At 40.1% G+C, this 26,928-nt stretch overlaps 2 protein-coding genes and 1 non-coding gene across 3 annotated transcripts; 2 read left to right on the top strand and 1 right to left on the bottom strand.

Moving 5' to 3' along the window:
- Positions 1-1,087: 1,087 nt before the first annotated feature.
- On the top strand, positions 1,088-5,292 carry IL6 (interleukin 6). Its single transcript, XM_051785967.1, has 4 exons — positions 1,088-1,333; positions 1,428-1,541; positions 1,758-1,904; positions 3,751-5,292. The coding sequence occupies exons 1-4, from the start codon at positions 1,088-1,090 to the stop codon at positions 3,940-3,942; spliced, it is 699 nt and encodes a 232-aa protein (XP_051641927.1). The 3' UTR covers positions 3,943-5,292.
- Positions 5,293-12,316: 7,024 nt separating this feature from the next.
- On the bottom strand, positions 12,317-17,708 carry TOMM7 (translocase of outer mitochondrial membrane 7). The gene is made up of 3 exons (XM_051785962.1): positions 17,516-17,708; positions 13,729-13,777; positions 12,317-12,541 (listed from the first exon to the last, which is right to left on the bottom strand). Exons 1-3 carry the CDS (start codon positions 17,616-17,618, stop codon positions 12,526-12,528), a joined length of 168 nt encoding a protein of 55 aa, XP_051641922.1. The 5' UTR covers positions 17,619-17,708; the 3' UTR covers positions 12,317-12,525.
- Positions 17,709-22,274: 4,566 nt separating this feature from the next.
- LOC127470498 (small nucleolar RNA SNORD93) lies at positions 22,275-22,355 on the top strand. Its single transcript, XR_007904317.1, has one exon. It is a non-coding gene; the product is annotated as a small nucleolar RNA SNORD93 (small nucleolar RNA).
- The last annotated feature ends 4,573 nt before the right edge of the window (positions 22,356-26,928 follow it).

Genomic DNA, 26,928 nt, shown 5'->3' with positions numbered 1-26,928 from the left:
TGTCCCATGTTCTGTTCTCCTCACTCTGCACCCGCCTGTTAGCACTTCCCAAAGGAGAATCAGGTCTCACTCTGGTCTTCGTTATGTGAGAAAACAGAACTGATTGCATATAAAAAAAAAAAAGTCAGTTTGGCCAAAATCAGTTCGAGACATTCCAGAAGTTCAATGTCAGCATGCCTTGCCCAGTTTGACTCAGTCTGCATTCTACAAGATTGATCTAAACAAGCACACTTGCCCTGGGTGAAGAGTCCCTCTGAAAGGTTAAAATTCCTGCAACACTGACCAGGTAGGCAGAAAAAGATAAGGTAGCAGATAACAGGGAACTTCATAGCATTTCCTGCAGCCACCCTCCTGCTGGAGCTGTGGGAGCTGGTTTTGGTCCACTTAAAGTGTATGAATGTGATGTATTTAATCTACCCATATGTAGTTCACCCATATTTAATCTACCCATATGTAGGGGAAGAGGCAACTTACAACTTGTACACACCCTGCACCTAAACAGGGGTATTTAGTTTCACACACACACACACATATATATATATATATATACACAATAAAAATAGCCGAAATACAGAGATAAATATACATCATACAAAATTCATAAAACATTAAACCATATATTTTAAACAAACATAAAATATCAAAATATAAATTTTAAAATATTGAACTACCAGAAAGTATATGGCATATATAGTGTACGCATGTAAAATAGGTAGGTGATTTCCAAGCCTTTCTGTGCGGCTGGAGCTGGCAGGGGGCTCCAGCTCTGGCCCCGGCCGAGACCCCGCGGGGTCAGGTGAGCCGGCGGCGTGTGCAGGGGGCAGCCCAGCCGTCAAAGAATTACGGAGCAGGATTACTTCATGTTCCCACCGGCCCCGTTTCACAATCCCGCTCTCCAACAGTGTCAAGCCGGCACGCTCCTTCAAGCACACACCCCCCCCTCCGTGTTCTCATGCCGGATTTTCCCAGGCCATGAATAATCTCGAAGCCCCCTCGATAAATACACGTTCAGGGATGCCCGGAGCTCATTCAACCCGCCAGCCTCGCCGACGAGAAGGGGCCGGGGCCGGAGCCGAGAAGCCGCACGATGAAGTTCGCCCCGAGCTGTGGCTGTGCCCGTGCCCGCTCCGGCCGCCGCCAGCCCGCGCTGCCGATCCTGCTGCTGCCGCTGCTGCTGCTGCTGCCGCGGGCCGCCGCCGTCCCGCTGCCCGGGCCCGCAGACTCCTCGGGGGAGGCCGAGCCGGAGGAGGCGGCGGCGCGGCGGGCGGCGCTGCCCCACAGCCTGCGGCTGGCGCAGCTGCTGCGCGACCGGGCGGCTCAGCTGCAGCGAGAGGTGGGTACGGGCGGCCCGCGGGCTCGCACACCCGGCCCGGGAGGGGCTGCCTCCGGCCAAGGTGCGACCGAAACTTCTTGGTGTCTCTCCCCAGATGTGCGAGAAGTTCACCGTCTGCGAGAACAGCGTGGAAATGCTCCTCCAGAACAACCTCAACCTCCCCAGAGTGACGGAGGAAGACGGGTGTCTGCATGCCGGCTTCGATGAGGCAAGGAACTCCTTTCTGGTCTAACCCTACGTGCCTGGGGCAACTTTTGCCTGCTAAAAAAACCTGTGGAAGTTGACCTAAAGATTTGTGCCGGTTCCAGCTGACTTTAGCCAGACCTCCACACTCTGTATAAGCATCATCTGCTAACCTGCACAAAGCATTGCGATCAAGGCATTTTGAGCTGTAAGTGACTTTCTCACCTTTCTCTCATTTCAGGATAAATGTTTGAAAAAAATCTCCAGCGGGCTTTATACATTTCAGACATACCTCAAATATGTGCAAGAAACTTTTATTAGTGAAAACCAAAACCTTGAATCGCTATGCTATAGTACAGAGCACCTGGCACATACCATAAGACAAATGGTGAGTTGGTTTTAAATTCACTCTGATAACTGTTATGGCTTAATACTGATGTGCAGGCAGAGATAGAGGATGCTATGTGAAGTTGAACATTTCCCAATGAAACAACAGGTGACAGTTCCTTATGCTCAGATCTTATCCTCATGACTAATTTAGAGGTTTTACAAAGTTTTGGTTTCTTTTCTTAAAGAACAACTCTTCTTCCTACTTTCTATTGAATTTCTAATTTCCAAACCAATTAAATGCATTTAAAAAAAAAGGCAAATACATCTTTACAACAGTATTGATCTTTAAAACTCTCCAAAACAAACTTTTAAGCCAAGCTGTATGGTATATTGAAATATCTATCAGTAGCTTAAAAATCAAGGAAGATAGCTGCCTATTAAAAAGCACATATTTTGCTTGTAATGATCATGGAAAAAAACCCCTTTCTTGACAAATGCTATTTTGATTTGGTAAACTAAATGCTACTTATTTCTGACAGACATTTTCCATGTTTTAGAGAGCTCTGACAGATCACACTTCAAAAATTCACTTATTTCCTGTAGTTCTTGCTCACATTAAAAATCCTTAACATAAATATTTCCTTTGTCATTGGGGGATCTATTTGCCCAAGTAAAAATCATCCACGTAAGGACTGCAAAAGTCTCAGGGTATTATTTCCTTCAAGATGAGTTTTGGTGTGTGAAAAGTCCACTGTTTGTTTGCCATACCTTTCCTAACATATTGATTTATGCCCATCATTCTTTAAAGTGAAAGGAAGCTGAACTGCTTTTTTCACACAGTGCTAGCTGAGAATAATAGCCCCATCATAAGACAGCAACTGACTACTGGCTTCCAACTTGATATATTAGTTTGCAGAAAGTTTGTTTCATAACTGAGGGAAATTAGGGTGTTTTTTTTTTTTGGAAAATTAGTAGAATCAATGTAATCAAACAGGCAGAATTAAACACAGTGATCAAAAGCAAAACCTGTACTTGTAGAAACTACAGAATTTTTGAGAAAAAGTCTTCAAGTTGGAAATTTTTCTTTATGAGAGAAAAATCTGCTATTTAAGGCAAGAATCTGTCACTTGTGGTTAGATAGATCCACCAGGACAATACCTGTCTGGATATCCAGACACAAACTTTTACAGAGTGCAACAAGGAGCTGGGTATATCAGTAACAGGGGGTGTGATCAGAATCCACTTCCAAGTAGTCTGGACAGAAAGAATATTTATATTTTATATTTCACAAAAAAAAAGATGTTCCAGAAGGAGGCTTGCATAATAATACAGTACATAACTCCTTTCACTCATCTTGTAGTTGTGCTCCCACACATCAGTGAAAGTTGGCGGCACTCAGTCTCCTCTGTGACTAAATGCCTGGAAAGTAAGAATTAAGCAACTAAACAAATTTGACATCTTTGGAAACTGTTAATCTACTACAAAACATAAGAGTTTTTACTCCCAATGTCAGCTTATGTAACTCAGGATGGAGCAGCCAGTACAGGTTAGAGCAAACCATGATCAGGGCCTTCCCACCTCCCCACAAGACTAACAGACAGCAGGAGAGGTGCATTGATCTGCTCAGTGCAGTGTTGGACCACAATGCCAGACGTTGCATTCAAACCAGAGCAAACAGTATAGATCAGAGATTCTTACACAGGAATCGTAGCAGGCATCAGCACTGCTCAAACCCCTCCAAAGAAGCATGGCTGTACAGAAGCACAGCTCCCAGGGAGGGCTGTTGTCTGCAGTACAGAAAGCGTGGATATGCAGCTGGTTGGGAATACACAAACTGATGCTCTCCAACAAGCTCAATTACAATGTTTTAACCAGGATCCCCCCAATATTGTCTTTTTTCATAGGTGATCAATCCCGAAGAAGTGATCATCCCAGATGCAGCTACCCAGGAATCCCTCCGCACAAAGCTGAAGTCCAGTAAGACCTGGATAGAGAAAATCACCACCCACCTCATCCTCCGAGACTTTACTTCATTTATGGAGAAAACAGTGAGGGCTGTGCGCTATTTGAAAAATACCAGGAGTTTCAGTGCCTAAATGTTTTAGTTCAGGCACAATCCTTTGTTACACATCTGTCATGTGGCAGACAAGAGTGTTGTTCTGTTTTAAGAACCAGAAATAGTAACAATGGTTTGCATTTATATACATTCTTATTTCCTTCTAGGAAGTTATTTATTGTATTTAAAATATTTATTAATTTCTAATGTTTCTTATTTATATTTTCAATATTTAGAAATAATTTAAGCAATTTTCTAATGGTACTATTCAGAATAGCAACTTATTTAATATGTACTCAACAAAAAAATATTTTCAGAACCCAGAAAAATTGTTGTATACCTTATGTTTTTAAACTATTTGAAAGATGCTATTTATGACTTATTTATATTTTTAAAACAAATAAAAGCTGATTTTAAAAAAAGGCCTGTATAACCCGTGTGAACTTTAAATAGGACTAAGGCACTCTAATCTATTCAAGTTTTTAATGCCTGCAATTATCAGAATAACCACTTTCAAGAATTTATCTGTATAATGAGTTCAGTTATCTACATAGCATGTATGTACACACATACACAGACAACTTGGTCAACATATAATTCATAAAATTGGATATAAAGGAACCAGATGTAGTGAACATGGAACTTAACAGTGTACACAATAAACTACCATTGCTCCTGAGAAACAAATGAACAATAAGTCCCCTATATTTAATAAGGAAAACTCCATAAAACTGTAACTGTTTGGATCTTCTTACAAGTTTAACAATCTCTTTTAAATAAATAAAATGGTGAGACAACCACATTAACCACTTTGACATGAATACTATCTTTTGACTAGTTTTATTGCTGTCATCCAAGGGAATTTTCCAAGTTTGATTAAACATTTCTCCCTCCTCTCTCAAGAAGCAGAAAAAAAATCTTAGGTTCTTTCCTTAGGTGCTATAAATCAACATATTGCTGCTGAGATGTCTATGACCATGGATGATACAATGCATCTGTCTTTTATATTCCACTAGGATGGACAGGCCACAAACTACGAATGCATATTCTTGAATACTGTATAGAAAAAAAAAACAAAACAAAACAAGACCTAAGCCTGAGTATCAAACTGCTGAAACTTTCCTTAGCTGCATCACCTGCAGCACTGGAGCTGTGCAAGTACCAGGTATACCCAAACTTTGAGGAATTCACAGGCCTCACAATGGATGCAGGCAGCAAAAGTCACTCGAGCTTTGTCTCTAAAATTCATAGAATATTAATTACCCTCTCTCTTTTTCTTCCAGCACAGCAGTGAAGATGAGGAGATGAAAGGCATGCCCTGGAATGTGGATAAGGATGCCAGTAAATTCTCCTCTTCCTCTGAGCGATCTGATTGTCCACATATGCATTCCACCACTGGGGATGCCAAAACAGTGACCAGTTCACTCACAACCCACATTTCAGATGCTCTAAACAAACAAAACCACTGCTTTGCCCAATATGGTAAAACTGTCATCTTAAGTTGTGCAACATCTTGAGAAAGAATGAGGAGACCTCAAGGTGGTCACTTTAAAGATGTTTGTGGTGAACCATTTTTCTCACAGCACGCAAGATCCTGCTTTAGCCGTCCTGGCACGTGCTAGAAAACATAGGAAAGCCTGGTTTGGCTTTTTCACTGCTTCCTTTAAGAAGAGATTTTTTTTTTGGTGACCATTTGGTTAGCGATCATTCCGGCCCTTATTATCACAATAACAGCTATGAGACCCAAATGCGGATCCCACACCGGACCTTATTACTATGTGAGAACAGAAAGGGGAAAAAAAATAAAGACTGACCAAAAGGAAAGGCATTTCCTGGTTTCACCTCTCCCAGTAGAAGGTGGCCGCCTGAGATCACCATTAGTTACTTATGTACACTGGAGCGAAACAAACTTGCACTCATCCCCTTAAAGGCCAGAAAGCATCTATGAATGGAGGTACTGAAATCCCTTGCAGTTGATAGACAAGCACCCACACCTCTTCAGCTGGCAGCCACTCCAGGTGGTCTGCAACTGTAATAAAGATCTAAATGCTGCCACATTTGAGGATGTAGAAGATGAGCAAAGATCACCACTTGTTTGGTGGGGAGGTCAACTTTTGAGTCCTTCCTGGAGTGTAGGATATCGCTGGTGCTGCTGCAGAGCTGACATTATTTTACACGTGGCTCCTCCACAGCCACCTGCAATTCTCAGAGCACTTCAGTGCAGCAGCTGCTTTGCTGGCCATCACTGCTGTCACAGTGCCAACTTCAGGGACTGCTGCCAGGATAAGCACTGCTTGCTGAAACCAACGCTCACCGGTGCTTGTGGCACAGGAAGATTTGCAGTGGGGAATTCAGATGGAAGTCAGAGGAGACCTAAACATTGTTGAGCATGTTATGGGGCCTCTCAAATGACCCAACTAGTCGTCCTTTATCCAGTTTGCTGTGTAGGAAGTATTTGTCAACAATCAAAAAAACACACATAGGCATTTATTTTAGTTGGCAGACCAGCGCAAACATGTAAAAAAACAGAACAAGAGTAAAAATGGGCATTCCTAACTACATTTAGCCACAATGAAATACCTCAACACTTCAACAGAAGAGAGCTCCTCCTAACTGACAGCTAACTCACTGAGCAAGGCAAAAAAAAACCCTAAAAAACAAAACGATGACAAAAAAACTCCAAACCAACCAAAACAAAAAAAGACCTGCTAATAATTACAAAAAAAAATAGGAAATTACCACACAAAGCACCATTCTGGCTGCTGCTGTACAGGACCAGCTTTGCCCTACAGATCCCTGCTAGCCCTTCCCCTTCCACTGCATCCCTACTCAGTAACCCCATACTGAGATTCTGGAATGCTCAACAGATGAGCAGCTCCCTTCATCCTGATTTTGAAATCCCAATGCAGGAAGAAGGTGAAGCTATGTTGAAAAGTATGCATACACTCTATGCAAGAAAAAGCCCACAGTATTAAGAAACAGTGTTAACAATGCTGCCATAACAGTAGAATGCTAGACAAGAGAGGAAAAAACCCCAAACAATCAAAACAACAATCACAACGAAAATTAAAAAGACAGAATGCAACCTAATATTAAAGTCATCTGTAATACAAAAATACTTTTTTTTTCCAATTATAGTCTCTGAAGTATCATTTTTCAATTTTTTTACCATGCTTGTGATATTGGGTGGGAAGCTTTCTGTAAACCCTTGCTTCTCAAGTCAAATGATTAGATAACAATTTCTTTCTCTTTGATAAGAGGAAAACCAAAACCCACCCCCTTGCTCCCCAGAAATGCAACCTCTGCAGGCTTCAACACTGAAGTACCATTTTCTCCCCGAACTCCTAGCAAAACCAACTAATTCCTGCAATCTAAACATATTTAACCAAATCTTGGCATATTTTCAAGACTGACCTTGGCAGTCATCAGAAAACACACTACAGAAATTTTGCAATCTGAATTTCTATTCAGTGACCAGAATTTAAGAAGATTCAGTCTTTCATGAGAAAATCCATTTTTAAAAATATTAAACATTTATTTTCAGAATCAGAAGAGTGAGATTTGATTTGCCTTGCCAAAATATCCTTTTCCACTTAACAGATACCCTTTTAGAAAATACCCTTTTGCACTTAGCAGATAAGGATTCCCTCCATCTCACCCATTCTCTAATCCTGAATTAATATAAGCATAACCAGGAAACAATGCATGTAACCCACAAGCTTAACCAAGACATGGCTATTGCATCACAGGCCATCATGGAAAAGTATTTAGAAATTGTAATTAAGTGGTTATTTGCAAAAATTAGATTAGTCATATGACATTTAACAGGATGTGATCTCTATTCCTGTGGTGAAAACTGATGTAATGAGCTTTAATTTCCAAATATCATTAGTATCATCATAGCTTAAATTCCAAGCCTGTAACAAAATAGTTCAAAAATATCCAGGGTATATGCTTTATATATAAAGCCAACATGACAGATCTCTGTTTCACTTACAACACAATGCAAGACTAGATCTTAAGCAGCATTTTGTCACCCACAGCCATTTTGGAAGACAGTCGTACAAAGCAGCAAAGGACGGGTTTTACATGTTGCCAACACTGGGGCCTGTTGTGACAAAACTCTGAACATTGCTTTGGTCTGCAGTGTTTATGTGTTTAAAAGCTACAGTTTAAACTAATAGGAGTTTTGCTCATGAATTAATTAACAAAAAAAAGGAGATAGCCTCTGTTTTATAACTGATGAGATAACAGCACAGTTACTTTGTACCAGCCGCATCTACACCAGGAATTTGTATCAGAAGGAAATACCTATTCCAAATTTCCTATCACCTTAACTTTGCCTCACAGCTGGCCATCCTTGAAGAGTTGTTAGAGCAAACATGTAGGTTCCTTTGTAGATTAACTTATTAAGAACAAATTTATACTGAAATCCAGATATTTTTTTTCTCCTTTGTTTAGTGATGACACTACGCTGACTGTTTTTTCACAGCCTACTACCAGGAGATCCATGGACCAAACACCAAGACCAAGAAAACCACCAAACTCAAGACTCCCTCAGGATTGCACACCAAGTATCACAGAAGCCCCACAGGGCTCTGTGGTTCCTCTGATGTGCATGCTTTTTTCTCACTTCTCACTTCGCCACCTTTAAAAGTCTTGTCCATGTTTAAAACCCTTTGTTGTTGTTCTGACTGACCTCCTTGTCTTTATTCTCTTTTCAGGGCCCTAATTCTCTCCCTGCCTTCCTTCCTCCTTGTCTCTTAGCCTGTCTTTATCCCCCTTTGCATTGCTTGCTATGCCCACACCCCAGGGCCACTCCTCAGAGCTGAGCTTGCAGGAGATGCTTTTCTAAAGGGCCTGTCACCACTGAGTGCTGGAGAGTCTCTGCCCACCATGATTACCAAACAGTATCAGGTTGTATCTGATCTTCTGGCTTCATCTCAATACAGTAATGGCAGAGGCAGTTTTAAGAAAATACAGGAATGATAAAAAATACAGAAATTGTTCCTGAATGGTAAAACCACCAGCAGCTCTTGCAGTCAGCGTGCCAGCGAACAAGCTATTCAGCTGCCAGGATACTGTATTGCTCCTTGCCCACCATAAGCTCCTGGGACTTTGCTGATTTTTCACTCACAGACTGGCTGGAGGAGAAACAGCCCATTCCTTCAGTCCTGAGTTAAGAACAATCCTTTGTTCACAGACACCTTGGAGACTAAACAAAAGCCACTGCTACCTTTGTGTCTTTCCTAGGAGGAGGCCAAGAGACAGAGCAGCACCTTCTGACAAGATGTAAAAGGACCACGGGCACAGGACTGCAGGTCACTTTAGACAGAGAATGGGGCATTCTTCTTGCATTAAAATCCTCAAGATGCCTTCACTTATGGCAAGCAGGACACTGAGCAGAGTAACCTTTGATCTTCCTAAGACTGGTCCAGATGGAGACATTCCTCTGGTCGCTTGCACAATTGTTTGTCACCAGGTACAACAGGCTCCAGAGACAGCCTCTCACTTTCGGTATTTCCCTGACACTAAGACAACCACAAGTATGCTCCACTTCCACTTTGAAGCCACAGGGTGCTAAGCCGACCAATCCCTATCTCCAGGTAAGATCAACTGGACACCCCAAAGTTAGTACAATCTCCACAAAACACAGCAAGGCATCAATGATTTTATTTCACACATCTCAACTGCAGCCTTGAGCTCAGCTGTGGAAGTCAGAGCTCAAGTTTCAGTAAACTACACTCACTGAGTTTATTCCAACGCTGAGTTCAATGTGGTCTTATAGGACTGCATCACAAACCCCGCCACAGAAAAGAGTCCGTATTTGGCTGTGGAATCCACTGATTCACTCACAGAGACTGATACAGCGAAGCAGGGGAGATCATATTTGTTCTTTTCTAAGTGTCTCCCATCTGACAGCAAAACAAAATTTTCTCAAGTTTTACTGGGACAAAGACGGAAAGGCAAAAATCATAGATTAAGACACTTGGAACAAATAACACCTAAGTCCCCAGTCCACAGCCTTGAAAAACATGAATGTCCTTCCCTTTCACTCCAGACACCTGCCCTCTTCTCCCTAGGACCACCGAAACTCCCCAGTCTTGCTAAAACTAGCATATTTGCTGAACTTATCATAGGGAATTAAGATTCTTCATAGGAATCTATTTAATGTACAGCTTCACAGAACACTAATCTGCCCTTATAATCCAAATTCTGTGAAAATGACAAAACCGGCAAAGTAACTTCAAAACATTAAAAATGAAGAAATCTTTGGTAGCGAACATTTTTAAACATAAACAGTTTTGCTACCTTACAATTAATTACCAAGATTTACGATTAATACTACTTTTTTTTTTCCCCAGGAAAAAAATGAGTGTTTATTTAAGGAGTTTCACTCACCTTTTAATTACAGAAAGTACACTATATGGAATCAAAATCTGGATGTGTAAATGAAAAATACTACATATTGGCATTCCATTTAACTTGACTTGAAGGTGGCACGAAAGACTTTTTTTCCGCTCAATTTGAAAACCCAAGGGTTCTACGCTAATGACTTTCCTGAAAGATACTTGCGTAGCAGCGAATTACCAGAAGTTTGCTATCCAATGTGCTTAAAGCAAGAACCACATAAGCAACACTAATCCAATCATTCCAAGTCTCAAAAAAACTGAACTGCAACTATTTTTTAAAAAAAAATTTCGGGATGGGGAGGTCACAGAATCTGGCCTATGCCTGACATATCTGTGCTTTTGTAAAACTTTTAATGAAAGAGGTAAGGACACTTCCCTGCTTCGCTTCCTCTTGCCAAATACTATCATTCTTGGAAAGCATCCAGAGCAACCATGTGGCGGTTAAGACCCACAAACCACATCCCCAAAATGGCTGACACAGAAGAGAAGACATGAAATACACCACTGCGGGTGTTTGGGTATTATTGTACACCCTTGTGAAACGCAAAATCTAATGGAGAAATCTGAGTTACTTCACGCTGAACTGAACAGTATTAGTATTGAATATCTCAGGTTGTTACACCAGATTCAAGAGAAGAAAAATGTTCCTGATCATGATTAAAGCCACTATCAAGTACCAACAGATTATTTCATTACTGTTGTAATTAGGATCGGTCAAGAAAAAGGATCAGAATTTGAATTCCTTTCATAATTTAAGATATATGAGTGGTTACATTAATCTCAAGTTACCATCAGAAAAGCACTAGGAAAGCTGAAATAGCAAAAGGATATACTCACAAGAAAATGTTCTGCATTCAGTCCTTGCTCTATTCCCCTGTCAGCAGACTATTATCATTAGCTATTCCTCTATTTCATAATATTTGATTAAATTATCATGATTAATGGAATTTTAAGGAACATGGTGGTTTGCATTAACCCTCATAAATGTTTCTACTTTTTTCCTTCCCAATTCTTGTCTTTCAATTTAATTTTTTTCTCTTGGCTCATTTCTCATTTTTTTCCAGTCATGTCTGCCTTTAAACACAGTAACAGTTTACCATGGATTTTCATGGCAGATTAAAAACTGAGGAATCCCTATTCCTTAAACATTTAATTATTGTAAAAATTATCTGAAAACCTATGAGGATTAAAACAAAAAAAAAGCCAAGCCAAAATGTAGATTACCTTCATTGCAATCATAATTTGGGGCCAATAAACATTTTTTTCAAAAATCACTGTAGAGATACAAATTAGCCTGCAAAGTTCTGGAGGGGAGAGAGCAAACTACCCAACTACACAGCTTTTATTTAACAGAAACCATATGGTCACCATTTTAGTGCTTGAACTTCGGTGTTAAAAAGGGAGAAAACCAACTAAAAAAGGGAGAAAACCAACCACTTTGGACCAACAGTGGTCCAAAGAACAAGACTTCAGCATAAAAATGAAGCATATACCTTGTTAGTGTACTTGCTTTCTTCCTTCAGTTATACATTAATAACTTCCTCTTAAAGTAAGAGCACGATATACGTGCGCACACAGAGCACTCCTGTTGTATCCTTCCCCTCCATCCTAAATCCCAGGAAACATACATAGTATTTAAAGGTGAATTTGGCAGAAAAGTATACTTACTATCTGACTGTGCTAGTAAAACAAAATATCTGAGGAGGGAAAAAACCTAAACAGGTCAGCACAGTAACCAGTTGCAGAGGCTTACCAATACTTGGGGAAGGAATCTTTGAAGAATACCGAAGTATTTAAAACATTAGCTCAGTTTTCTGGTTACTGTGAGGACAAAGAGGACTCTTTACCCAAAATATGATCATAAAAGAGATAAATATGGGGCTTGAATATCACCATATTTTGGAAAAGTAAAACCAACAAAACACAACCCACACAATGGGTTATCCTCCTGTCATAAAGAAATTACTACACTTATACTTATTTAAAGACTTAAAAACAACGTTTATCCATTCGAATTGTATTTATTTAATTACACTGTAACGCAAATAAGTTAGGTCCATATAAACTCCATTTTGTTATATGTACAACCTATGCCATTAGCAAGCTGATTGTGCCAGTTGGTCTAAGTGTCGGCCTCATCCTCTGGAATGTACGTATCTTCAGACACTCTCTGTTCATCCGCTGGTTCTAGAACGGGACCACCACATCCTTCATCCCCAAAGTAGACTGAAAGGGGAGGGGGGGAGGGAAATGAAAGTCAGATTTGCAGCATGTACTTGTCTTTAAATTGATATTTGTAAAACACAATTCTGAAGGAACAGCTCTATAAATGTACAGGATAAATGATAAGCTCCAAAATAATGAAATAATGCCATTAATTCAAAATTTAAGCCTACAGAGCACAAATATGTGCTTGGGAAAATAAGTGTCTGTAAGCTTCAGATTAGCCCAAACATCTGCTTCTGATATCTATGTACATATATTCTGGTATGAAATACATATTTTACTTAGTGGACCAAGATAAAAAGTCTCAAACTGCTAGCGAAGCTAAACATAGAAAAACACAGAAACACTGTCAGCAAGCAAACAACTGCAGCAACTTAGTTCTTAAGACAACTGAAGATTCTACCGAAATTGAAACATGAACTTGACACTTTTTCCCCCATGCTTTCTACTGAATCACTGAATCCTAAAAATGGGATTTCCATTCACTGTAACTATGCGAACCTAGAAGAGTTAATGTGTGATTTTGAAAACAATACAGTCCGATTTGTTTTAGGAATACCTGGTCCTGCATAGTAATCAAAAGTATTTCAAGAAAAATTGAAGAGTCACCCTTTCTTCATAACTTTACTCAGTTTGATCCATAGAAGCCCTTCAATAAAACTCAAATACCACTAGAACGTAAGCATTACTAATGCCATGACATGTAGCACTAACAAAAAGTCCCACAAGAAAAAGGCAACATGAACAAATGCACTTTGCTTCATAACAGTGACTAATATTGAAGGATATAGGCCTTTATTTCATGCAGCTTTTATGTAGCTCTAGTACCTCATTTGCAAAGGCCAAAGGAGATTAGGTTGTGTTTTAAATTTGTGCTAGAAAGCTGGTAAGTTACTCCTCAGTGCAGAAACTTGCACAAACTAGCTCTACAACAGATTGTCAGAAGGGCAGCTGCCACTCAAAAGGTACAGGAAGTTCCATATATTAAAAGCCACGTCAGATTAAGAGAAAGGCCCTCCCAAGAAGTAGAGCTCTGCTGACTTGTCATTTGGATTTCTAAATAAACAAGAACCACAACACTAAAAACAAAGGATGAACGCAATATTCACAACTGTTGTGCAGAGACAACACACAAACCAGTAACTATCTGCACTGGGTTTGTAAATACATGCAGAACCAATACATACCTCCAGATAGTTGGCTCAGGCATTCCAGGATCTGCACCTCTTTTAAAACCTGAAGTGAAACATACATTACATACATATATATAAAAATATGTATGTGCAAACTCCTACTTAAATCACTATATAATTATTCCAGCCCATTAAATTGCAATAAGAAAAAACTACTTAATAGATGATTCATGAAGCTGTGCACTAACATGAATAAAAACTGTACATTCTTATCAGGGTTAGAAAGCAGAGAAAATAAACACAAGTGTACTTACCTGTGAGATCAAGGAATTTATCTACCCTGAAGAGCAAGACACAGCTTTACACACACAGATTTTAGATGATGTTCAGAAAGCAGCCAAGGCCCTACCAACAGAAATGCCTATACCTGGTATAAACGAGCACCTTGAGGCCTAACAGGCAACATTCTGCAATGACATCTGATGCAGAACTTAAAGGCAGTTTTTCAGTAACAATTCACTCAATTTAGGATGACACAATTCTAAATGTTAAATCAATGAAACCTCCAATCTTCTACTTTGACTGGCATTTTTTTGAAAAGCTACATAGTACTAAAGCTGGCAAACAAACAAGATGTTTGTCAATCTACTAACACCCAGGAAAATGAAAGTTAATTACAAAGAGTTTGCCCCAGGCTAATGACTCAAATACCAACTGACTAAAGTAAACAAACGCTGGAGAAGCAACTAAGGGTTAATATATGAAGTATATTTGCTCCCTGGACTGTAAATTAAAAATCTTGAAGGAGAATCACACAATTCAGGCACTGTTCAACACAATCCCTCCTACATGGGCTATCTAGAAGTGGATAATTTATGAAAAGTATATTATTTCCCTTATTTACACAAAATAAATAATTTATGTTACCTTGCCCAAAACACAGGCCACAAAGGTTAATGGGAAAACTTCCATTAACTTCACAGGCACAGGAAAAGCTCTCTGAAGATAACCCTGCATGATTTGAGACTATCAAATACCCTGATACAAGTTGTTTGGTTGCCATACTGTCCAGCAACACAGCTTTAAAATTCATAAAGTTGTATTACAAGTCACACTCTGTGTGTGTGTGAATGTTTCTGGCTCCTTTCCCCCCACCCCCATTATTTTTAAATAAGCAAACCAGATTTAACAAAACTACACTGATCTAATTTATCAACTTAAAACCTGGGCAGTCACCTGGGCAAGTTTAAAAAAATACAACAAAAAACCCCCAATGACCTATAATTGCACATTCACGTACCAGGCTCCCTTGTACAGCCCTGGAGCATCCCATCCTGAGCTAGAAAGCCTTTCAGAGGAAATTAAAAGCTCAGATTTGCTGAACATTTCCTTGCCTACGTTTAGTTTAGCATGTATTTCTTCTACACAGGGATCAATAAAAAAACTGCCCTTCAATCAGCGACACTAACTACTGTGTAGCCTCTTGCCTTTCCACTGTGTCACACCTTCCCTCCCAGATTCAAAGGTAATCCCAGCATAGAAGAGGTTCTTTCAATCCTTTAGGCTTCGAATGCATGCCACCTCCAAATGTCTATGGCAAGCAAAGCTAGCATCTACACATCCCCTTCCCATCTGCTTATACTTAATGTTCTTTCATTACTGCAGGCAAATTTATAAGGCAGCAATGCAGACATGGAACGGCACACTTATTTTCTGGAGGTATGAACCCGAACTACTACAACTTGAGTTTCTCACTGCTACATAGCAAAATTGTACTAGGCAGCCTGACATTAGTGCAACTGTAAATACAGTAAGATGGCTTTATATAACTTGAAGTTTATACAGTAAGTATTAAGTATTTAATGTCCTCTGATGTCACTCAGAACAAAGAGCATCTTTCCCATATCCACAGATACTGTCTTGAAAGTAAAATCAAAACAAAACTTCAGCAACAGCAAAATCAGGTCACAAAACACTGCTGAAATTCCCACCCAATACTTATAAATTTAAATAAATTATAAACTAAAAATGGAAATGCAATTAAAGTTTAAACCTAATAATGCCAATTAGTTTTTTTCCATAGTTTTTGAAGTGACTTTCTTGTAGTTTTTGTTAAAGCACTTCTGCAACAGTTGAAGAGACCAACTTTTCCCTGATTGTTATCTATGAACAATTAAAGCCCTTCAAACTGGACACTGCATTCCCCTCAATTAAGCAAAACAACCTATCAGATTTGACTGTAAATAAATTAAGTTCCCGGCTCTCCTTCATGTTTGTGTGCTCCATGCAGAGATGCCTGCCTGGTTTAGCTACTTTTCCCAAAAGGCCCAACTGAGTTTGGGTAGAAAGTAAGCCAGATGAATTGCAGGGATCAGCCTTTCTGGGGTGCCCTGTAATAAAAGAAGTGAACAAAAGTGTCAGGCCTATGGCACATTGCCTATCTTAAGTGGGTCAGGCTCTTTAATAAGGACAGCTGATGGCACAGAGCCCTAACTCAGCAGGAGAACTACCATGTGGTAGTGACACCTGCCCAGTCCCATGACAGGAGCAAGTGAAATACATCCTGGGCACCAGGCACGACATCAAGGCATCCCCTGAATGTTCCACTGCAATTTGGAAACAGGAGTCCCATTTTGGGTGGGAGAGAGACCGTAACCTGTACATTATGCTGGAAATTCAACCTTAGCCAGAGGCTGGCAACCCCCTCAGTGCCACGAATCAGCACTCCCATCACTTGGCAGCTTTTTCCTCCCTGAGCACGGAACACAGCCTCACCTACTGAAGCAGCTGGTCACTGACACAGGTTAAATCACAGCTCCGTCTGCTGTTTGGCCGCTTGGGTACCTGCTCTGCCTGCTCCCCTGAGGGGCCCTCCCATCACTGGACACACACAGATCAGAAACAGCCTCCAGGGAGGAAAAGGAGCAGAAAACTCTTTATTACAGAATCACAGACCTGTTAGGGTTGGCAGAGATCTCTGGTGATCATTTAGTTCAATCTCCCTGCCAAGGTAGGGTCACCTAGCGCTCATTACACAGGAATGTGTTCAGGTGGGTTTTGAATGTCTCCAGAGAAGGAGACTCCATGACCTCCCTGCACAGCCCGTTCCAGTGCTCTGCCACCCTCAACGTACAAAAGTTCCTCCCTCATGATGAGGTGAAATTTCTGGCATTTTCGTTTATGGCCATTGCTCCTTGTCCTGTCACTGGGCACCACTGGAAGGAGTTTGGCACAGTCTCTTGGCATCTCCCTATGAGATATTTATATGCATTAATGAGATTCCCTCTCGGTCTTCTCTTGTCTAGACTAAACAGGCCCAGCTCCTGCAGCCTCTCCTCGTAAGAGAGACCAGACTCCTCATCATTTTCGTAAACCCTCTGCTGGACCCTCTCCAGTAGGTCCTTGTCTTTCCTGTACTAAGGAGCCCAGAACTCCAGATGTGGCCTCACTGGGGCCGAGTAAAGGGGGAGGATCACCTCCGTCGACCCGCTGGCCGCACTCTTCTTCTTTATAAGGAAAGGAAAAAAAAGAAACCCACAACAAAACCACCACCCAACACGAAGCCTCGCTGCCCCGCAGCTCTGCCAAGGGCAACCCCGGCCCTGCCCCTCTGCACATGCGCGGCCATGGCCGCGGGGCCCGGGCAGCGGGGCGGTCCTGCCCCGTCGGGCCCTTCCTCGCCCCCGCCGCTCCCCGGCGGGCGGCAGCGCCCGGACGGGCCGGGGGGCGGAGAGCGGCGAGCGGAGCCACTCAGGCTCCGCAGCCCGCCCTAGCTCCGGCCCCCACTCCGGTCATGGCCGCCGAGCGCCCCCCGCGCGGCCCCCGCCCGCCCGGCACTGACCGAGGTAGAGCACCACGGGGATGAAGCCCCAGCGGATGGCGAACTGGCCGCCCTTGAAGAGCTGCTGTAACCGCTGCTTGGCCTCCTTGCTAAGCTTCGGCATCCCGGCGGCGGGGCAGAGAGGAGGGGGAGGAAGAGGAGGAGCTCAGCCGATATCGTAACGGCGCCGTGCGCTGGGCGGGACCCATGGCGGGGCTGCGGGGCGGGGACCAGGCACGGCGGGGACCAGGCACGGCGCTGCCCGAGGAAGGGCGAGGAAATGGCGGCCGGGGGCTGCTTGCGCCCGCCGGCTGGTCCCGCCCGCGTGTCATTGCCACAGGCAGAGGGATTGGGGTCGGAGGTGGCCCACCAGGGTCGGGCGGCTGGGAGGGGGGTCTACAAACGCTGTGGGTCTTCTTCGTCTGCCTTAGGTCCTGCAGGACTCATGTTTGTGTTCCTTCCTCGCAGCTCTCGAGGTGTACGCGCGCGCCGCCTCTGGAGGGTGGGAAGTGCCTTTGGTAAGTGAAAGGTACAGGTGAAGTGATGAGAAAAGTATTTCTGGGTGAAACTGGAAATGCCTCTCCATGAAGCTCTCCATGAAGCTGTGTCAAGCAGAGGTTTAAGTTGGATATTAGGGAAAGATTCTTCACGCAGAGGGTGGTTGGGTTCTGGCACAGGCTCCCTAGGGAAGTGGTCACAGCACCAAGCCTGACAAGAGTTTAAGAAGTGTTTGGACAATATTCTCTGGCACATGGTGTCCCATGGTGACTCTTGGTGACCCATGCAGGGCCAGGAGTTGGATTTCGATGATCCTTATTGGTTCCTTCCGGCTCTGGGTGTTTTGTGATCTTTGATACCAGGCTGCACAATGTGTTCAGTCCATGAACAAGAGTTCAGGGAATGAAAGCTTGACTAGAAATATAGGGAGAGACCTAATATCTGAAAACTGCGTGGTAGAGCACGTTGGCCTTGTCCTTACAACTCACAGCCTGTATAAGCACTGAGGCACTTTCTTTTTTAACAGATAAATGAGTAGTCTCTGCCGAACACGTGTAGTGCAAGTGGCACATTCATTTGTCAGTAATGGCTTGTCATACTCAAAACAGAACTCAAACTATTGAACCTGCTTTTCTGAGTCTTGCAAAGGAAGAGAAGTGGTTGCTGCAGAAACCTATTTTCCAGCAGTTTGTATTAAATTGGTTTTTCTGTGTAGGTGAGGCCAAGTAAGATCAGTTTCCACACTGTGGTTACTGTTACAGCTTGTTCTTTCCAAACATACAAAACCAACTGTTCATTACAGCCCACAGCTTGTTAACAGTCTCTTACAAAATAGTACAATAAAATGTCACCCACTGTAGTGGAATTAAATTTGAAAGGTATTTTTCCTTAAACTTCCTGTAGTTTTAGTGTAAGTGGGATTCAGAAGGTCAGATGTACTTATCAGCTGATCCAAAGGGTTAAAAAGCTCTGTCTTCTTTGAGAATTGGTTTAACTGTGTCACATGTGACACCGTATAATCTTATTGTGGATGTTCTTGAGAAAGGGTGTTCACCAAAGTGTGCCACATGTGCCAGCTCTTTCTCTTCTTCGCTTCGTGCATTAAGTCAAGGAATAATTTTCAGAGCACAGAAACTTAGTAGCACTCATTTCTCATGTCTGCCAATTTGAATGTTAGACTAAAAGCTTGTATGTTATTTCCTTGATTTACCCGTAGAAGCCAGGAAATGAATAGCAAGAAAGTTAATATTTCTTTGCCAGTTTTCTTGCAAACAAAATCACTGCTGTGGCCTATAAGAGCACAAGGGGGTGTGTTTGGTATGCAAATAAACCAGTGTTGGTTCTTTATAGCTACCGGTTTAGATTTACGTGGTTTTACGTACTGAGGCTGTGAAAGAATATCTGTAAACTAAGACAAGTGACTGGAGAACAGCACTTTTTCCATCATAACACACATCCATAGTCTCATACTGTCCAAAGTATCATATTTGTAGTAAAAACACCCAACCGACCAACCAACCAAAACCACAAAACCTCCACAACAAAACAAAAAACTGCAGAGCATGCAAAGAGTAAATAGTTGTACTGACTCCAGAAATTTTCCATGCCTTTTTTTGGCTCCTGTGGCACCTAGGATGCTAGAGGGTCGAAGAGCTCGGCAGTCCTTTGATGAAGTATTGACTCAGCCAAAGGGGGAAGAGAGCAGCAGTCATCCTTCCTGCAAGTTCGTGAGACAGTGCTATTCAAATAATTGAAATAATGAAAATTAACCCTTGAAACAAAGATTCCTATGATGGGGCATGAAAAAATTAGCTGTTTTGAAGGGGTAAGTAATACCCAAAGAAATGGATACCGTAAGAAATTGATGGAGGAGGCTTTGCCCAGAGAAGACAGAAGTAAGATGATGTAGGTGTGCTGTGGGTATTACTCCATGTAATTGTAGTTTATTGTGGTAACCCTTTCATGAAGGATTTTGATTTTATTTGAAATTTTTTTTATGGCTGTTAATGAAGACAAAACCACTTGGAATGGTATATCTGTTAAATAAGAACAAGAGCCCCAATTGCTGGAATGAAAAAGAAAATTAGTAATACCATATGTGTTGAAAGATTTTTGTTACAAAAAATCTCTTTGAATTTCTTTTAGCCTCGTAGTTTCATGTGATCAGCAATAACAATAAAATCAGAAATAAAATTGCAGAGGTTTTAACAGGGACAACAAAAATATGAATGCCTGCTGTTTTACTAACTCGATTAGCAGTAGTTCCACAAGTGCTGTGTTTTCACAGCAAATAAATACCACTAACACACATTGTAAAATGGCCAAATATTTCCATTTTTATGGGTAAATTAGAGAACTGAGATTCTTGGAGACATGACTGAATAACTCTTAGTGTCTGTCTCAGGATTGGGGAAGTAATGTCACTCGGTCAGATGGCTGTAACATGTCGTTTTGGTTTTGAGTGCAAAGGATACCTTTCAGGTTAAAGAATTTCAGACCTCTAAAGCTTTATCTCAATACACCAGAAAGTAAAGCCATGCAACAGTACGTGCAACTCAGAAGGCTGATGAAGGAGACAAAGTGCATTGAAGTCTGTCAAAAATCACTGTAAACTCGACATAGGAAATCCCTGCAAACTTCCATTATGTGCTTACCACTCTCACTTCTGAGATTTTTCCCTTCACTTTACTGACAAGAAACTGCATTAAATTCATCTTCTTGGGATGAAAGTTTGAGTTTGACTCTGTTTAGGAGGAGCTTAGATTTCAAAGACGCTACGGTAGATATTTCATACTTGAGGATTACACCATAAATCAGTATAAATAACACAAGAACATAAGGAAGAGGTCATTAATGGATTTCCATTGCAGGCTGAATCTTTACCATGTCAATAAAAATGGTAGCATATTATGACTAGACATTCTGTTTCACTTCATTATTATAATTAGGCTCTCTATTTTTATTGTGCCCTACTAATGATTTTCCTTCTATTCAATTTTAATATTCCTATTTATTTAGTCTAATAAATCCCAGCTCCTCTGCAGAACCACTGGTCTGGGAAATGTTCCTTGTCATTTCACAAAGGCAAGAGGACATATTTTCAAAATCTGCTTGGAATGCAGATCTGTATTGCATATAAAAATTTGTCCAAATTTGAATCTTTTCTACATGAATTGCTGTATGATACTTGTTGGATGTACCCTGGTCACTGTCTGATATGGCATATTTCCAAGAAAAGTGATATTGTCAGATGCTGTGTTGGTTTTGGCAGGGGTAGAGTTAATTTTCTTCACCGTGGCTGGTATGGGGTGGTGTTTTGGATCTGTGCTGAACACAGGGTTGATAACAGAGATGTTTTTGGTTTTGCTGGGCAGTGCTTACACAGAGCCAAGGCCTTTTCTGCTTTTTGTACTGCCCCGCTGGCAAGAAAGTTGGGGGTGCATGGCAGGTTGGGAGGAGACAGCCGAGACAGGTGACCTGAACTGACTGAAGAGATATGCCATAACATGGAATTGTGCTCAGTTTATAAAGTAGAAGGAAGAAGAAGGAAAGGGGGCACATTTGGAGTGATGAGATTTGTCTTCCCGAGTCATTGTTACCCGTAACAGGGCCCTGCTCTCCTGGAGATGGCTGAACACCTGCCTGACCATGGGAAGCAGTGAATTTATTCCTTGTTTTCCTTTGCTTGTGTGCAGAGCTTTTGCCTTCCCTATTAAACTGTCTTTATCTCAACCCATGAGTTTTCAAGCTTTTACCTTCCAATTCTCTCCCCAGTCCTGCTGGTGGGGGAGTGAGTGAGCAGCTGTGTGGGGCTTGGCTGCTGGCTAGGGTGAAACCACAACAGATGGTTATCTAGAACATTAGTAGAATTATCAGAGTGATAGGAACAAAAGGGAAAGTGTAGTGTGTTTGTATATTCAATACAGTAACTGTACAATTTATTTATTTAAAAATAAACCAAAACTGAGTGGAGTAGAGTTACAATCATTACTTTTCATTACAGCTTCCGAGGCCAGGGAAGAAGGAACAGCAATCTGAGGTGAGACAGCAATCAAAGAACCTCATCCAGTGCTTTTAGAGACCTCTGACAAGAACTGTTGATGTGCTTAAAAATTGAATATTTCCTGCTGCAAAACTTTACTGTTGTTTGAAGCGTGGCTTTCCCATTCTCCCCATCTCCATTTAATAATGAAAATTGTGTTACACTTAAAGATACTGCTATCTTTTACCATATCTAAAAACACCACAGTTCTTAAGTGCATGTTTTTATGATTGCACTACTTGGCCAAGGATGAAAACAATAATCTGATTCTTTACATGCTTGATACGCAAAAATGATGAATGAAAGGATTTTCTGAGGCCAAAACGAATATATATATTTACTCATTCTCTGTTTTTAAATTAAGCTCTTGTTTTAGCATCTGAACAGTGAACATTTCAGTAACTCTAGGAGGATTTTCCTCTAAAGATATTTGAATGTAAACCTTTTCTTTGTCAACAGATCTCAAGTAGATTTTTGTTGCTTAAGAATATGTTGTTTCAACAGGACACATCCATAAAGATTTCAAAGGACTTAAAAATGTTTATTTTAGGCAAATTTTTACTATGATTGAAACAAGATGAGGAAAACAATGAATATATTCTGATTTTCAAAACAGTCTTTGCTATCTATACTTGCCTTTGTACAAATTCTGACCTTAGTGAATTGTATTATGGAGAAACAACCATAAAACTGAGAATGTAAGTCTTTGCAATCAGTTGGCAGCATTGCACATGAAAATGAAATATTTCTCTCTGATATAGAACATAGAATTTGAGATTTGAAAAATAGTAATTATAAGTTTGTAGTCTGCTTTCTCTCTTCTGTGAATGGTGTAATAGTCTTTCTTAACATCCAACTACAAAAAAATAAATATGCTGCTGAAACAACTTTTTCTGACAATGAAGTATTTGAAAATGCAACTGAATGATGCACAGCATTTGCTTTACTGATTTACAGTAATGCTTTTGGATGCACTCTTTCAGATTTTACAAGATAAATGGAACAGCAAGAAGTTACTAACAACGTTGGTTATAAGCAAAGAGAAAACAGGTAGTAAAGCAAAAAGAAGAACCTCAAAGTTGTAATACGCCAGGTAGATGTGAAACATGTCTATGTGTTTCCTGCCAAAATGTTTGTTCTGGCTTTTGTGTTAAGTCACTGTTAAATTATATAGTGTATCAGTTACTGTGTATATCCCTAAGTATCCTTTTTTGTTGTTACCTCCAAAACAAGAAGGGTGTTTGTTAAAATTGAGATTTTTTTAAAGTATAAATTAAAATTTAATTTAGCATGTGTTTAATTTAAATAGAATTTAAAGCACAGCATAGTCTAGGTTTTAGTGTTGTCATTATAATAGTTTTTAACAACTTGTAATAAAAATTATAGAGTTCAGAGCTTAATAGGAAATGTAAAAATATCTGAATTTTCAGATCTTGAATAAGATTTGCCAGTCAATGAAGTAAATCTGTCATGTATATGTACAAATGGAATAACTCATAGTATATTTAAATGTTGAATGAATTAGTTAGGTAAAGTGAATGTAGGTATTAATTTATCTTCATTGTTCACTTTGTGTGAATTCACTTCAGAAACTTAAGGACAGAGCATTTGTCATATTCCTAATTCAGCATGGCCTAACCATGACCAACAAGGTGAGAGGCAGTTCACACCTCCTCTGGCCAAGCTCCATCAGTGTGCTGCATGAGCTGCCTACTCAAGGTGACACTCCAGCAAAAGCTGCCATTCAGAACTTGGAAACCCAACCAATATGGATGAAAGTATCAGCAGTAATGTGTGTCTTTAGTTTTTGCATTTCAGTAGTTCAGATTTCACTGAAAATTCTTTGGGATCTTCAGCACATGGAAGATTAGAATCAGTAATTTAGTATTATAATGAAGACTAATTAAGGCCTTTCCAAGATACCAGAAGGTGATCAAGGAAAGCTCTCTTCTTCCTTTGCAAGTCTAGTCTGGTACTATCAGATTAAATGAAGCGCAACTCGCGGTTAATGAAGTTTTTGCTATTCTATTAAAATAAAATTTAGTCTCTTAAAATGCTTCCCTTCCATACACAGTTTCTGTCCGTATTTTGTCTATTTTAGCATAATCATAACCCATATTTAGCCCAGAAAAATGTTTTTAGATTTTACTAATTTCAAAACATTGTCAAATAGACACACAAGTGTATCTTCTCTATGTATTGACAGCCTCATTCACACGCCTACAAGTTCATCTAAGACTCTTTCCACTTATGCATAGAAAACAAATGACCTTTCAGGGAAATACCTATCAGTGTTTTAATCAATGCTGCTGCTTTTCAGTTAGGATTATTAAAAATCTCAAACATTAATCTCCTGTAAGTGCAGAATGAGTCATTTTAGATACTGGTTTCTTTGGAGTCCGGTTGATTTGTAGGAGTACATACTGGAGTGATTAATGAGATTTCAGTAGCTTTTTGCATAGCTTCCTACCTAAAGCAAATAAAATAAAATAAAAGTTAACAAACAAACAAAAACCCCAAACCAGCAAGGGCAAATTAGTTGTGTGCCTTTCACTGCTTCCTGTAAAATCTTACACTGACTCCTAAAGGTTTCATTTTGCATGAAAGCTATTTAAGCAAGAGTTTTAGCAGATGAAAAAGACATTCCAAGAACTTGTGAATGTTCCTTAGGTTCTGCCTTATAAAGTCTGTTAGGTGCACTTGGCACAGGCTATGAGTCTGACCCCGATTTCCAAGCACGTGAACAGCCAAAATAAAATGCCGTTTCTGTAATACTTTTTTTCCCTTTTTTAAAAAGTGTATATTAAGCACACATCTGAAGAAACAATATTTTACTCCTTTATTTTAAGTTTAGGTAGCAGTCACAAGAGATTAGATGCTGTTAAGTGTAATGAAGCATGAAGATTACAAGATAAATGAACCTGAGGCTTTTCAGCTCGATAGGATCATTCAGCACATAATGATACAGATTTTGTATTTCAGACACAAATGTCACCTTGGGGTTGAAATCATGCTAGATGAATCTGTGCGAGTAAGTATAACTAAGATAGTTCCCCACACCCCAATTACCTTCCTATTTTAAATATAGAAAGGAAAATGAGTCCCCCTGAATTGAGAGATGAGTTATTTGTGTGTAGTATTTGTGATGGCAAATTCTTTCTAAAATAAACACAGTAATAAAAATTCTTCTTCTTTCCTTTCATATTTTAAGGGGACAGGCTGCTTCCAGTGACAGAGTATTAGACTTAGACTGATGCTGGTCTCTTAGGGGATTAGTATTTGACTAGTACATACAGCACTATATATTAAAGTCATTAATTGTATCATAGCAAAATATTTTTCTGCAACTTTTCTGTTAAATGTCTTTAAAGCCACATGCAGAATGTTACTTTCCATGTTGTATATTAGTTCCAGCAACTCTAATATGAAGGATATGCTGGTGGGCTTTTGAAAACCTGAAGGACGTGAATCTGCCAGGGAGCCTAGATGGGACTTTAAAAAACAAAATTAAAAATAATTTAACTACTATTAAAAAGTATAAAAAATTACTATCAACCTCTATTAATTTAGTTCTTCTACTTCATTTCAGAAAGACACCTTTGATCCAAAATGTATTAGCAGTGTTCTGTTAAAGCCAGCAGAGGGCAGACTTGAATTGGAAACTCTTTTTGCTACTTCAGTTACTTGAACGTAAAATATCAGATAGTCCCTTGAGCTCAAAGCTGATCACAGTCTCATTGCTTCTCTACTACTCTAATTACACTTGTGCTGGATAAAAGCTTCTTTGCAGTTGCTGTTTGACAAAATGAGTGTTTTGCGAATGTTTAAATAAAGATGCTAATATGAGAGTGAATCAGTCAGTGGATTAGCAGCTGTGTTTTACTCACCAGGGATAATTCACACTGCTTAATCATTAACCCATGTATATCTTTAAATGATTTTTAAAAGCTAGTGAATATCAATATCCTCATTTTATAGATGAAGAAACTGAGGAATAGAGGTTTGCAGGTTACCCATCTGAGTGACTTACAGAAACAAGAACAAAATCCAGATTTCTGATCCAGCACTTTGCACACATAAACTATGACATTTCTAACTCTTGCAAATGTTATAGAAATGATTGCTAGCAGCCCAAATTGCTGAGACTGAGGAGCTTACACCAATGAAATAGCAGACAACTGACAGCCAGGTTGTAGATCTTAAGAAAAATATTCTCCCCAAGATGTGTGTCGATCAGATCAGATGGCTAAAATCAGTTTTAAGAATAGTATTTTATTATTAAAACGAGTACTCTGCATTTTTAGATATCTTGGTCATTCACTAAGTTAAGTTGTAGTCTTTCAAAAACCTTTATGATAGCCTGTTACTGCCTCTTTAACTCTATGTTCAACATTTTTAAGGTCTGTGTGAAGGTTTGTAAGAATAAATTCCAAAGGAGTCCACTTAAGTTTCTTGGTGATTTCTCCTTGTACCTTGTGTAATTTTACACTTCACAAAGAGCTGACACCTCCTAATAGTCATCATTTTCCATAATTCACAGAAGCCCGAATATGCAGTTATCTCAAAAGGGAAAAGATTAATTTGCTTTTCTGCAGAACATAAACTGTCCTCAAAATAACAACTAATTGAAGGCATTTGTTTACAGACTTGTTTTATTGTCAACCACTGGATCCCTTAGCTTAAGAAGAAGGAAGGAAGATAATGATTCAATTAACTAAAACTGCTGCTTTCAAAAATGTGTTTTCCAGTGTGAAACTTATTTTATTCATCCCTAATTATACATTGCTGAAAACTGTTAACTGTTATTAAGGAGAAATAAGTCTGAGGTTTTGGGAGCATGGCAGGTTTTTCCTGCTGTAAGCTCCACAATGATCTTTTCCTATACTAATCCTAG

Source organism: Manacus candei, unplaced genomic scaffold (genome assembly GCF_025592945.1).
Source record: "Manacus candei isolate 608988 ecotype Guabito, Panama unplaced genomic scaffold, ASM2559294v1 h1tg000021l, whole genome shotgun sequence".
NCBI classification, from domain to species: Eukaryota; Metazoa; Chordata; class Aves; order Passeriformes; family Pipridae; genus Manacus; species Manacus candei.
This window is presented reverse-complemented; position numbering and strand designations above follow the sequence as displayed.